Source organism: Erythrolamprus reginae, chromosome 2 (genome assembly GCF_031021105.1).
Source record: "Erythrolamprus reginae isolate rEryReg1 chromosome 2, rEryReg1.hap1, whole genome shotgun sequence".
NCBI lineage: Eukaryota > Metazoa > Chordata > Lepidosauria > Squamata > Dipsadidae > Erythrolamprus > Erythrolamprus reginae.
This window is the reverse complement of record NC_091951.1, coordinates 287,667,134-287,682,551: the sequence shown is the minus strand read 5'-3', so window position 1 is coordinate 287,682,551 and position 15,418 is coordinate 287,667,134. Positions and strand designations below refer to the sequence as shown.

At 35.8% G+C, this 15,418-nt stretch overlaps 1 protein-coding gene across 1 annotated transcript in view; it reads left to right on the top strand.

Annotated features, from left to right (window-relative positions):
- Positions 1 to 15,123, top strand: part of CHSY3 (chondroitin sulfate synthase 3) — a 65,930-nt gene extending 50,807 nt beyond the window's left edge. Inside the window, exon 3 of the mRNA XM_070736306.1 lies at positions 13,561 to 15,123. Coding sequence (XP_070592407.1) covers positions 13,561 to 15,123 — 1,563 coding nt within the window. The remainder of the gene's footprint in view (positions 1 to 13,560) is intronic.
- Positions 15,124 to 15,418: the final 295 nt, after the last annotated feature.

Sequence of the window (15,418 nt, the reverse complement as noted above, 5' to 3'; positions counted from 1 at the left end):
TTCTGTCCCTTTTCCGTAGTGCAGGAGTCGATCGGCAGAGCTGGCACATTTGAGAAAACTTATTTGTGGTCCTCTCAGGTTCCGCCTCCTAACCTCACTACACTACTGCTCCATCTTTGGCGCTCCATATTCATTTTGGGACCATGCTCCATTTTCATATTTTTTCCCTTGTTTCCTTCCTCTAAACCTAGGTGCATCTTATGATCAGGTGCATCTTTTAGTGCAAAAATACGGTACATAAATAAACAAATGAATATTAATTGCCTGTAAAAGGCTTCCTAAATAAAATATGCATAATTGTATAAAACCGGATAATTTTGATTTTAGTAGCTGATGTCAAATGTTTTATTCATTTTTACAAGCTGCAACTTTGGCAGTTGTGCTCATGAAATAGATTTTGTGGTTTAGAGTTGCTAGACTTCCTGAAAATGTCAAAAACTATTTGCAATGTTTCATTTTGTATTAGAATGCTTTGCCAGTTTTCTACAGCAGATGATGTGCCCCAAAATGTATGGTTGATTGACAAACACATTTGGTGCATAAACTCCAACATTACACACAATTCATTTGGATTAGATTAGTTCTATAAAATTCTGGCGAAGAAGAGATGTTCTAAAAATGCTACTATTTCGGCCTTAAAAATTTCAAAGGTGGGACTCTGAAAGACATACTCCAAACAAGCAATTATATAGAATTTAGAAACAGTAATATACTATATCTACTCTTTACATTTTTCATTAATGGGGCTTTCCAAGTTTAGTTATTTGCATTTAAAAAACAAACATGAGATTGGATCCTAGTGACTTCATAGAGGTACCCAGATATTTTTATTTCTAATAACATGGAAAACATTTGTATTGTCTGTAGTAAGTGGACTGGTAATACAATTATTTTTCACTTTTTAAGGAATCTTTGTCACAAAAAATATATAAAAATTGCTAATTAAACCAACCCTAAATAACAATATACTAGTTGCAGAAATATCCATTCAAAACCACCCAGTAGTGGCCCTATCTTTAGCAAGATAATTGGCACTAAAATGGTTCAATTAGGAAATCTCAAATTATTCACATTCACATGAATAAATCTCTTGATTTATTAAGAGAAACAGAATTCTTCGTTGGAGATACAGCTATGAAAATATCCATTCTTTGCAATTTGAGGACCATTTGTGGCTTTGAGGGTAGAGACACAAGCAAATAATTCCCTCTTTGTCTCTTTTATGTGATTGAAAGACTCTTAGGCTTTTTCTTATGTCTTTATTTGATGAGGCTAGAAAATGAAGATATTCAAGCTTTCTACTAGAACATGTACATTTCCTAATAAACTTTTCCTTATTCTTTTAGAACTTAAATCTCTGTTTGTTAATCTCAAACTCTTAATCTGAGCACATTGCTAAATGTGGTCCACAGTTAATATATAGAAGATTCCAGCCAGGATTATCTCAATTTTGTTACATCCTTCATGTCTGTTAAGTGGGATTGATGTGTACAGCTAGCAAGAAATTGTGATATCCCTACATATTTCCAGAAGCATTATATTATATCACAAAACATAGCTGCTATGTTAGTAAATAGAGTACTCATGGATTACAGTACTGTACAGTACTTTTAAAAATGTCCCCAAGGATTTGCAATTTATACACTCAAAGTTCAGACAATAAACACAGTGTATATGTGAATATGTTTTTTTTAATTATTATATGAAAAAGACTGAGGAAAAAAAGCAGTTATCTTTCAGTTACTAAAACACCTTGATTGACAATGTTAGATCTGTAGTGTGAAGAACTAGATTATTTCTCTCTGGTTTATGTGTTTGAGTTTGCATTATTGTTCACATTATTGTTTTGTTTTAATTTCCTAGTAGTCTAAATGGATTTTTGTTCAAATAATGATGGCTCTCATCAAATCTTGAGCTGTATATTAGTGACCTAACTCAGGAGTTATTCTTTCCACAATGGATTCTTCTCTTAAATACCCTTAATCAAAATTAAGGTCACACTTGAAATACTGCATTCAGTTTTGGTCACAGAGAAGAGCAACAAAGATGAGGCAAAAACATATTGACATGCTTTTTATGACAAAATATTATAAATTTAAGTCATTTTTAATGAACATGAATGAAACATGTTAACATTATTGCAAGTTTCCTACCTTCTTCATGCACCACATGAATGAAATCTAGAAAGTGTGTTTATGGTTTTGTTTTCTTACTATACGTATTAATAAAGCATTTTCCATTTTTTTGTGAACTTTTCACAGAACAGTTCCTTTCTGGCACTGACTTAAGAAAAAGAAATAAACTAGATGGCGGGGGTAGTTACATAGAATAAATCAAATGAGAGCAAAAAATTGTGTAGATTAAAGGAGGACAAGAAATTGAAATATAATTTGTATGGAAACAAATAAAAACTTAAAGTGGAAGAGAGTAAAAAGGGATAAACAAGCCTCTAATACTGTAAATGCACTTTAAAAATAACTGATGTAATAATGTGGGATGAAACACAATGTAATTCTTCAGTTTAATATATCAGAAATTTGAATATGGCTTTTAAATATTTCAGAAAGAACTGAAAACAGCAGTTATTGTAGATGCATACAGGTCATGCAAAATCATGCAACTCATTTTTTAAAACAGGCTCAGATCGAAGTCTCAAAATGTGAATACAAAAAAGGCAGTTGAAATGAAGATTATGAATCTTAGCATCCATGAGGGGAAATAACGAAAAGAAAAAAATAAATACTGTGAGAATGTTAAAAAAAAGTTAACACAAGTATGGACCATATACATGCAGTTATTGCAAAACATAAAGCCTGCTTATGGAGCATATACATGCAGTTATGCAAAACATAAAGCCTGCTTATGGAGTGATGCACATCTTTCTTTAATGTATTGTGAAGACTGCATTTATGCTTGATAATTGAAGAATATTATCAATTGCTTACACAAAGGAAAGACAGCGAGAATGAATGCAAGAGGTTTAGTTATCTTAACTTGCCTGAGTACAAGTTCAGCAGAGTTTTGGTTGAAAGGATAAAAGTAACAATAAACAAAATGTTTGCTAAATTAAGGAAATGGATGGATAAATATTAAGGCACAAATCTAATAATGGGAAGTGTACACTTTGTTGTGAAAAATAAATGAAAATGGATGTGAATGAATGTGTTTCTACCCACTTTGTTATATGGAATTTAGAGCTGGGTGTATCAGGCTAAACATAAAAGTAACTTATGAGAATGGTTTGACAAAAAGTGAGTATGGTAAAAAAAAAAAAAGCCTTCAATAGACACATAGAGATAAATCACATTTATACATAATTCAAAAGAGAAAATAGAAACCCTAAGAAGGAAACCTAAGATCCAGGCACATCCCCTCCAGCAGCCTACTGTACACTCAAGATGAGCAGGGATTATCACTAGACCAGAGGTCTTCAAATTTGGCAACTTGTGGACTTCAACTCCCAGCATAACTGGCTGACGAATTCTGGGAGTTAAAGTCCACAAGTCTTAAAGTTGTCAAGCTAAGGCACCCCTGCACTAGGCCAACAAGCATAAAACAATACCTAATCAAGAAACCACCAAGGAGAAAACTACATTCCCAGATTTGCAGATGTATATAAATTTTTTATTTATTTATTTGTTTGTTTGTTTGTTTGTTTGTTTAGTCCAATACATAATACACATTGAAGAGAAAGATATGTAAAAATATAAGTAAAGAAAAGAATAGAAGAAAAGATATAAAAGTATAGGTGAACATATTTGAAAGGAAGAAAAGATAAATGAGATAAGGAGAGACAATTGGACAGGGGACGGAAGGCACACTGGTGCACATATGCACGCCCCTTACTGACCTCTAAGGAACCTGGAGAGGTCAATCGTGGATAGTCTAAGGGAAAAATGTTTGGGGTTAGGGGTTGACACTACTGAGTCAGGTAATGAGTTCCACGCTTCGACAACTCGGTTGCTGAAGTCATATTTTTTACAGTCAAGTTTGGAGCGGATAATATTAAGTTTGAATCTGTTGCATGCTCTTGTGTTGTTGCGGTTGAAGCTGAAATAGTCATTGACAGGTAGAACGTTGCAGCATATGATCTTGTGGGCAATACTTAGATCGTGTTTTAGGCGACGTAGCAAATATAGATCGTGTTTTAGGCGACGTAGCAAATATATATATACACACACACTTTTGAAAACACATCTATGTCGCCAAGCATGGAGGAGCTGATATATCCTTAGCTGCCTTTGACTTTATGGATGGTGTGTTTGGGTTGTATGACTGTTTTTAATAGGGTTTTTTTTAAAGACTGTTTTAACATTGGATTTGTATATGATGTTTTAGTTGTTGTGAGCTGCTCCGAGTCCTTGGAGAGGGGCAGCATACAAATCTAATAAATTATTATTATTATTATTATTATTATTATTATTATTATTATTATTATATTGACTGGTTATCCAATTAATACATATTTATTATTGTTTCTGTTCTATATTCAGACTTCTTCCTTGTTGTTTCCAAGAGCTTTCTTTGATCAACTTCTTTCAATAAAATTTCTTAGTTTCTCTTAGTATAGCCATTCAACCTTTTTTCACAGTTTGTTTCACCTGCAGGAGTCCTCTGCCTCCTTTGTCTCTTGGTAAATATGTCTGATTAATATTGGGTTTTGGGTGTACAGAATTGTTTATTGTCATTAATTTGTTTTCCAAACTAAATTATAAAGTTTCATCTGGGTTAACTGTTCCTACCATGTTACAGATAATATTGCAGAATCAGCCAGACGTTTTCATTGGATTCGGCATTTTTATATGCATACTGAATCATTCCCAAGGATCAGGAAGAGGGAGATGTTGTTTGATAGTGTTTAAAAATATTGTGGCAGGATGTAAGCTTTTCCAAGTAAAGCTTCCATTTGTAGTTGATTGGTAGTGATTTTATCAATGTCAAGAGTATTCAATTGGTGCTCCAGATGTTTTGGATTGGACCCCAGGCTTCTATTGACACTACTTTCTTTTTTCACAGTCATTCTATTTCTGTTTGCAAGCCTTGGTATTTTGTAGTTTTCTCTAGTTCTTTCTTTCCAATTCTGCCATCTCTGAAAAGTTTCAAAAACATGCATTAGCACTAGTAGAGTCAGAGAAATTTTGGCATAGCAAATTATGTCTAATTTAATCCCACCCTTGAGTGATCCTTCCCTTAATGAGAGAGGCCATAAATCCTCCCTCCCTTTTGCCATCCCTGTCTAATTTTTAATAGTTTAGTTTTCATAAAAAATATTGCATTAGCAAATTTGGTATAAATTATCCTTTCAATATGGACAGTGATTATGATAATTAACATAAACATCAAGACCTTTAAAGAAAAACAAAGGTTTACAAAATGGGCTAATTCAAGCAAGTTAAAATGTGTGTGGTTTTTTAAAAAGTAGCTTTTAATGGTTTTTCTTGACTAGGCTTGAATGACGAGGCTTTTAGTATTTGTTTATGTAGAGCATGTTGAAAGAAAAGTGTTTCTGTTGCATTTGTAGAGAAAATGATAAACTATAGCATTAAAATTGAGAGAAGATGAAGAATAATAAGAAATTAATTTGTGGAATGTGGTTTGAAGGGATTAAAAGATTACAGTTTTAATAGCTGGTTTCAGGTAACAAGAAATTGTTTTACTTGTTTAAAGTGTGTGCGTGTGTGTATATCTAAAGAAGATAAATAAATAAATACTGATTTCTGGTAGATCTTAACTGAGTTTTGCTGAATAAGATTGAATGATGAGGCTTTATTATTTGCTAGTAGATAAAAGATGGGATGAAGCTGAAATACTGGAGAAAGTGTTTGTACTTGTCTTGATGAAGACAGAAGTCATTTTCTATATTTTTTCTTTGGTTTTAATATATTTTTCATGTATATTAATTTGTCACAGATTAATTTGAAAATAGTTGCAAATGCAAATGATTCTGCATTAATCTTTAAACAGACAAATATGTTTGCAGTAGTGATAGTTTTTTTAATAAATAACATTCCCATTATTAATTCTGGATCACCTTTTACTTCACCAAATTGATTGTTCCAATTAGTATTTTCTGTTTCTGAATATTGTAAGTAATAGAGTATTTGCATCTAGCCATATAGAACAATGGTAATAGCACACGAAAATTAGTGAAAGTGGAAATTAATTTATCATGAATAGTAGGATAGAACATGTATTAGAATTAAAAAGTAATATATATATTTATAAAAACTCACTATAAACTTCTAATCTACATCTTAATGGGTATATTAATCCTGTATCCAGTTTTCTTTCAGCCTTATGAAGTAAATCAGACAGGAAACACAATCAGATGAGCCAATTCTACATTATTTTAAGCCTATATTAAAAATATAAGTCTGAAAGCACAAAACTCCTGCTATTTTCTTTATATTCCAAGAAAATAGGGACGGTGCCTTCTGAATCTCTTCCTCTGTCTATTATCCAGCTGCAGGGTATGCCCTCTCTTATCACACCACTTCATCCAGTCTCCCAAGGTCTTTCCCACACACCATGACAGGATGTGGTGGTTTCGTTTAATACAAAAGATACAGTGTAGCTTACAGTTTCAATTAGGGTGGATTTGATTTAAATCGCCAATTTAAATCAATCATGATTTAAATCACTAGTAAAAAGGATTGATTTAAATCAACTCAACCGAGTCCTCGGAGAGGAGTGGCATACAAATATAATAAATTATTATTATTATCATCCATGAAATAATAATAATAATAACAATAACAACAACAATAATAATAACAACTATTATTATTATTACTATTGTTATTATTATTGTTGTTGTTGTTATTATTATTATTATTATTATTATTATTATTATTTCATTACAACACAGCAAACGAGATCACTATGCTGGATTTCGTATTTCATCACCAGTCGGGCGCTTCCCAATCACCTAGGACTGCGTGATGTAGTGGCGAATTATGTCTGCCGATCCCAGTAAAGTGGCCTTTTGCAATTGACAGATCTCCATTTTGTCAATTAGAAACATAGAAACATAGAAACATAGAAGACTGACGGCAGAAAAAGACCCCATGGTCCATCTAGTCTGCCCTTTTACTATTTCCTGTATTTTATCTTACAATGGATATATGTTTATCCCAGGCATGTTTAAATTCGGTTACTGTGGATTTACCAACCACGTCTGCTGGAAGTTTGTTCCAAGGATCTACTACTCTTTCAGTAAAATAATACTTTCTCATGTTGCCTTTGATCTTTCCCCCAACTAACTTCAGATTGTGTCCCCTTGTTCTTGTGTTCACTTTCCTGTTAAAAACACTTCCCTCCTGAACCCTATTTAACCCTTTAACATATTTAAATGTTTCGATCATGTCCCCCCTTTTCCTTCTGTCTTCCAGACTATACAGATTGAGTTCATTAAGTCTTTCCTGATACGTTTTATACTTCAGACCTTCCACCATTCTTGTAGCCCGTCTTTGGACCCGTTCAATTTTGTCAATATCTTTTTGTAGGTGAGGTCTCCAGAACTGAACACAGTACTCCAAATGCGGTCTCACCAGCGCTCTATATAAGGGGATCACAATCTCCCTCTTCCTGCTTGTTATACCTCTAGCTATGCAGCCAAGCATCCTACTTGCCTTTCCTACTGCCCGACCACACTGCTCACCCATTTTGAGACTGTCAGAAATCACTACCCCTAAATCCTTCTCTTCTGAAGTTTTTGCTAACACAGAACTGCCAATGCAATACTCAGATTTAGGATTCCTTTTCCCCAAGTGCATTATTTTACATTTGGAAACATTAAACTGCAGTTTCCATTGCTTTGACCATTTATCTAGTAACGCTAAATCATTTACCATATTACAGACCCCTCCAGGAATATCAACCCTATTGCACACTTTAGAGTCATCGGCAAATAGGCAAACCTTCCCTACCAAACCTTCCCCTATGTCACTCACAAACATATTAAAAAGAATAGGACCCAGAACAGACCCTTGTGGCACACCGCTTGTAACCTGTCTCTGCTCAGAATACTCGCCATTAACAATAACTCTCTGATGTCTATGCTTCAGCCAGCTTGAAATCCACTGAACTATCCAGGGATTAAGTCCAATCTTCACTAATTTATCTATCAGCTCTTTATGTGGAACCGTATCAAAGGCTTTGCTGAAGTCCAGATAGGCAATATCCACGGCACCACCTTGATCCAACACCTTTGTGACATAGTCAAAGAACTCAATGAGATTAGTCTGACACGATTTGCCTTCAGTAAAGCCATGCTGATTTGGGTCCAATAAGTTATTGTTTTTTAGATGCTGATTTATCCTCTTTTTGAGTAGAGTCTCCATCATTTTAACTACAACTGATGTCAAGCTAACTGGCCTGTAGTTTCCAGCTTCTTCTCTACTGCCCTTCTTGTGGATAGGCACAACACTGGCCATTCTCCAATCCTCAGGAACATCTCCTGTTAACAGGGATTGGTTAAACAAATCAGTCAGGGGGGTAGCAATGACAGATCTGAGTTCTTTAAGAACTCTGGGATGGATGCCATCTGGACCCATTGCCTTATTTATCTTTAATCTTTCAAGTTCTTCTAAGACATCGGCTTCTAAGATCACTTCCGATGGTTTTCAAATATCTGCTGGGATCCTTTGGCACTGCCAAGTACCACTTGGCGTGCCAAGTACCACTGGGATCACTTTCACTGGCTTATGCCAGAGTCGTTGCAGCTTGATTTTTAGATCTTTGTATTTCACTAATTTCTCTAGCTGCTTCTCCTCAATTCTGTTGTCTCCTGGGATTGCGATGTCGATGATCCATACTTTCTTTTTCTCCACGATCACAATGTCTGGTGTGTTATGCTTCAGAATTTGGTCAGTCTGAAGTCGGAAGTCCCACAGTAGTTTTGCTTGCTCATTTTCGACCACTTTTTCGGGCTTATGATCCCACCAGTTCTTTGCCACTGGTAAATGGTAGTTGTTATTATTATTATTATTATTATTATTATTATTATTATTATTATTATTATTATTATCTCAATTTAAATGGTAATTTTGAAAGAGCAACTGTCATGTCTGTCCTGCAAAGGCTCCTCCTATGATTCGCTGTTGACTCACTGATAGTCCCATTCATGTTAATGGGACAGCTGGTGATGCAGCAGTGACCCAACAAGGTGAGGGATGCTGCGGGCAGCAAGTGAGTGGATGCCCACTAACAGGCACTGTCATGGTGGATCTGAAGTGACAGGTACTATTTAAATGTAAGAACTCATTCTTGCTAGTAGTTAGAATCTTTACTATTATTATTTGTAAACAAAATGAAGGTTTCCTATTTAGCTTCCAGAGCTTGGATTCGTTGAATGAGTTTACCGAAACTGTAAATATTGCAGAAAATATAGTCTCATACTACATAACCAAGCTCCATTTCATGCTGAATAAACTAAATTGTTAATGTATCTTAAATAGAAAACTACCTTTATATAGATTTTTTATTTCAAAAGCATTTTATTAAAATAAATTTGATAAAAATATAAAAAATCTGATTTAAATTTAAAAAATCAATTTTTTAAAATAATCATTGATTTTTATACACCCTGGTTACAATTTGTTTCACTTAATACAGTGGTCCTTGACTTTCGCGGGTCTGACTTTCACAGAAAGGCTATACTACGGGTTTTCAAAAAATATTAATAAAAAATACTCCACGGTTTTTTGGAACAAAATGTGGCTGCCCAATGTATAATACTGTGCGTTTTAACTCTCCCCACCATCACCCCAGCCGTCCTGCTTCTATAAATAAAAGCTCCGCTTCTGCCCCAGCCTCCCGTTCCCTCCCCTTTAATTCTCGGAGCGTTGGTACACTCCACTTGAAGTCAAGCCTTACTGCCGCCCACCGCTGCCACCTCTTCTTCCCCCACCCACCTAAGCCGTCTCTCTTAGTGGTAGCATCCGACCTCCCAGCTGACCGGCCTAGAATCCCGACTTTGAGTCCTGACCTGGATCCCTCTTGCCTTGAGCTTCCCCTGCCCTGACCCTGAGCACCAGTGCTGCCGCCACCACCATGGGAGACACCAGCAGCAAGCACAGCAAAGCCCCCAGCTTGCTGCCCCGTTGCTCCTGTGGGTTCTGGGGATAAGTAAAGCCAGGATTGGAGGAGGAAGGGGTAGGAAGTAAGGGAACGTCTCCACTTCACTGAAATTTGACTTTCCCCCATGAAAGTCAAGGGTCCACTGTATAGCAAGAATTTTTAAACTGAGGGTAGCAATTGCAGGGGACACAAACAATTTTGAGGGGATAAAACTCTGGCTACAAATGGACTAAGCAATGTCATCTGGCGGGCCCCAGGGGAAGAGCCTTCTCTGTGGTGGCCCCAGCCCTCTGGAATCAATTCCCCCTGGAGATTAGAATGGCCCCCACCCTCCTTGCCTTTTGCAAGTTACTTAAGACCCACCTTTGTCGCCAGGTATGGGGTATCTGAGATACCCTGAGCTCATATAGTTTTATGAATGGTATGATTGTATTGAATGGTTCTTAATGATGGGCTTTTTAAATGTTTTGTTTCTTTTTAAATATTGGATTTGTATATTGTTGTGACTGTTGTGAGCCGCTCCGAGTCTCCGGAGAGGGGCGGCATACAAATCTAATTTATCATTATTATTATTATTATTATTATTATTATTATTATTATTATTATTATTTATTATCAATTATTATTATTCTACACTGTGTTTTTTGTCAAGCCACTGCCTTTGTGCTCACAGTAACAGCTGAAACCCACTCCTGTGCAGCCCCCAGGACTATAAAGTTTTCCCCTTATCTTACATTTTTCCTTCTCCATGGGCCGTGACCAGGGTTGAGTTCTGACTTACCTCACTGTTGGTTCGCTTCCTCATGCTTTGTGCTTCTGCATGTGCATAGAAGCTAAAAAACAGATTGCTGTGCCTACGGCACTCCCAAGAGAGCCAGTTTGAGGGCGTGTCCAGATGGACATCAATTCTATAGAACTGGTCTGAAGTAGCAGGAACCCACCTCTGGCTGTGACATGTACTTTTGATCCTTGCTCTACTTCCAGATTGGGGAGAGAGTGAAAGCCTTGGATTAATGGCATAGGGCATGGAATTGTGTTTGGAACAGAGGATCTGCTTGCTTGCCCATGATTTTAATTGTGTTAATTGTAATGTGTGTTTTTAAAAATTGTTATAGGCTTCCTTGAGTGTACACATGAAGAGAAAAATGAGTGTTCATAACCAATAATTTAAAAGATATTTAAAGAGTGGATTAACATGACCTCAAGGTACAGTTTTACAAATGGACATGTGAGAATGCAGGAGGTGATACAATGGGAAGCTAATGAGAGCAGTAAATATTACTATTTGTTATGTTTCATCATATTACTAAGATATTAAAAAGTGCCTCAGGCATATAGGAGCTGTTTTTAAGCTAAGCCTATTATGCAGCTCCCCTCTCTCTTTTCACTCTAGTTATCAGTATCAAATAAATGCGTTTTTTTTTTCAATTTCTATGAAGCATGCAATTTCCTGTCTGATTTCAATTTTTAAAAGTTTTTAGTAATGCATTTATGTTAATTATGGAGTATTTTCATCTCATTTCCTAACAAAAAGCTATAGCTGTAGAAAAGTATTATGGCAATAATATTAAATTTTCTTTTAACAGAAGCACTGTAATAGACATCTTGCCATGGTTATGTTATTTTAATTGGATGCTTAGCTCTAGGGAAGTTCATAAGTTATTATAAAATGTCAATGCTAATCAAATTAGCTAAGAGGAAATTGCTCTTAATTTTATTGATTATACATTAAGGACTAAGGCCGTATTTGATTATATCTAACAATGACAATAGTTTTCGTAAAATAGCAAGGAACACTGGCTGACATATTGTCAGGGGCAAAAATTAGATCCATACCTAAAGATTCAACTAAACTAATGAATTTCTAAAAGACAATGTACAGGAATCTTCTTAACCAATGGTCAGCACTTGCTTAGACTTAGATAAGGGTCAACGGCACTCAAGGGGAAGTTGGTTTAGTTTGCTTGTACAGTATAGCTATGTAGGAATTCTAGGCTGATCCCCCTTTTCACTCCATCTCCAGGTTCTGCCAATGCTTCTACTACAGATATTATTTAAAGTGAGCACTAGTTCTTCAAAATAATGCACCAATTAGCAAGGCACTAGTTTATTTATTAGCTCTGAATTAATCCAGTATAGTACAGCAGATATTTCAGATAGCAGATGTTTCTGCCACAGTCATCAATCTGTAGGTTGCCTATCCTTGGATCAATGAAATGTAATAATGATGCATTTAGGCAGATTCAAATTACTGCTTTCATCAACCATGTTATATGTGTTTTCTTTAATACAAGTATTTTACTAGTCCTAAATATGCTGTCTTTGAGGTGGACAAGGGAAAACATATGAAGGATGGTGATGGGTTTTTTAAATTGGGTCTTCTGGACAACTTTATTATTGGATTTGCTTTCCTTTTTTAACCCTGCATATTGAAATAAAAGTTCATCACAGTTGATGAACATGAAAAATAATTAAAAGCTCCTCTAGGTAAAATTATCTTATTCATGACTTTTACTTTAATATTGATTAAAAATGTAGGAAGCTTTTTAGTGTGCTGTATAGTTAACTGTCTATGTTATTTATATTACTACTCTCATGGGCTATTATAAACAATATCTTGTCAAAAAAAAAATTTCTTTCTGGTTTGTTTTGCTTTTAGTTCTCCATGTAATTTTGGGAAGATAGCTCTTTATCAGAAACAAAATATGAATCCTGAACACATTGTTCTGAAAATCTTGAATGTAAACATTTTCAATTTTTTGAAACAGGTTAAAGTTACAAATTATTCTGTTTTCAAAGTATTTACTTCATTGAATATTCCCCTTAGAGCAGATGGATAATTTCTGGCTATTGACCATATTTAAAAGTTTATACTCTTTAAACTTCTGATATATCTTTAATTTCTTTGTAACTAAATTTGTAGTGTTACCACATACTCCCACTTCTCATAGGAATGTACAAAGTGTGTTCCTACATACTCTTCTGAGAATTTTGAACCAACCCATCTAAAATACAATTTGTAAATTTTGGGAGTCGACTCTCTGAAATTCAAGCATTTTTATCAGGATTTACATATGATCTAGAACAGGGGTGTCAGACTCATGTCGTAATGGTGGCATCACGTGATATATTGAGACTTTCCCCCCTTTGCTAAGCCAGGCATGGGCTGGCCAGTAGATGATGCAGCCGGCCTATGAGCCAGAAGTTTGACAGCCCTGAATTTATTGAATCAACAAGTCCAGTCTATCACCAGGTGACCTCTATCACTTCTGCCCTCATGAAACATGTGATTTCCTTTAAAACATTTAGGAATGTGTTTAGATTAATTATGTTGCATATTCATCTTATCTCCTAACAAAACATAGCCCAAAATAATCTACTATAAATTCTATAATGAATATATTTATGCTTAAAAGTTAAATTGACATGGTTTTGTTACTATTTCCCTGATAACTAATGCTATTCTATTTTTTTCCCTAGATGCAGCAATTGTTCCATGAAAACTATGAACGCAACCGGAAGGGTTACATACAGGACCTTCACAACAGCAAAATTCACACTGCAATTACACTTCATCCAAATAAAAGGCCAGCCTATCAGTATAGGCTTCATAACTACATATTGACCCGTAAAATTTCAGAATTGCGTTACCGTACCATCCAGCTCCATAGAGAAAGTGCTCTCATGAGCAAGCTCGGTAATGATGAAATAAGCAAAGAAGACCAGCTTCTGGGAATGACGCCATCTTTCAGTCGTTTCCAGCCCCGCGACAGGAATGAAGTCATTGAATGGGATTTTCTGACTGGAAAGCTCCTCTATTCAATAGCTGGGAATCAACCACCTAGGCAAAACATTAATAACATCCAGCGAGCAGCGTTGGATGACACTGTAATGCAGGTAATGGAAATAATCAATGAGAACTCTAAATCTAGAGGGAGGCTTATTGACTTCAATGAAATACAGTATGGATACCGCAGGGTTGACCCTTTGCACGGTGTAGAGTATATACTGGATTTGCTGCTTTTGTATAAAAGGCACAAAGGCAGAAAGGTCACTGTTCCAGTTCGAAGACATGTTTACCTTCAACAATTATTTAGTAAGCCTTTTTTCAGAGAGGAAGAAGGACTGGATGTGAGAAGTGTGATGGAAAACGAGCAGAGTGACACACAATCCATCTCTTTCCTTTCTAATTCCCTGAAGATGTTCTCACCATTTAAAGACACCAAAGAATTAAGGGGAAGCAATAACAAGAAGATACATATTCTTGTCCCTCTCACAGGAAGATACAATATTTTCTTGAGATTTATGGAGAATTTTGAAAAGACTTGCCTTGTTACAAGGCAGAACGTGCGGCTGGTGATTATTCTCTTTAGCCCAGATTCTAGCCAGGAGTCCAGTAAACATATAGAATTGATCGATGCATATCGCAATAAGTATCCCATGGCAGACATCACTCTTATTCCTATGTCAGGAGCTTTTTCAAGAGGTTTGGGTCTTGAAACGGCTTCTTCTCAGTTTGATAATGACACGTTGCTACTATTCTGTGATGTTGACCTAATATTTACTCCCGACTTCCTTCAGAGGTGCCGAGCTAACACCATCCAAGGGGAACAAGTTTACTACCCTATTATTTTCAGCCAGTATGATCCCAAAGTAACTTATGGAGACCACCCTCCCATGGACAATTATTTTGTTTTCACTAAGAAAACAGGGTTTTGGAGAGATTATGGGTTTGGTATCACTTGCATTTATAAAAGCGACCTTATAAATGCAGGTGGATTTGATACCTCAATTCAAGGTTGGGGACTTGAGGATGTAGACCTTTTCACTAAAGTGGTAACCTCTGGCTTGAAGGCATTTAGAAGCCAAGAAATGGGGGTTGTGCATGTGTTCCATCCAGTTCATTGTGATCCCAGTCTAGAGTCTAAACAATACAAGATGTGCTTGGGGTCAAAAGCAAGTACATTTGGCTCTGCCATGCAACTAGCTGAAATATGGCTAGAAAAGCATTTAGGTCTTAGGTACAATCATACTTTCTCCTGATATTTAAATGTGACCGGCTTCTTAGGAGAAGTTTACCTCATCGCTTTTTCATTTCACCATTGCATTCTTAAACTTCTCTTTGTCTTCCAAAGGATTTGTCTTTAACCTTTAACAAACATCAATTAGGAATATTGGATATTCCTGCTGAACTGATGTGTTTTTCTGTTCTTGATCCATAAACTGAATAAAATCATTGTAATAGAACAATTGCATAGAGATCATCCATCACAAGGATCACATCAGAAGAACAGTCTCTTTGGACTTCAGGATGCAATATTGATCTTGATTGTGTCTG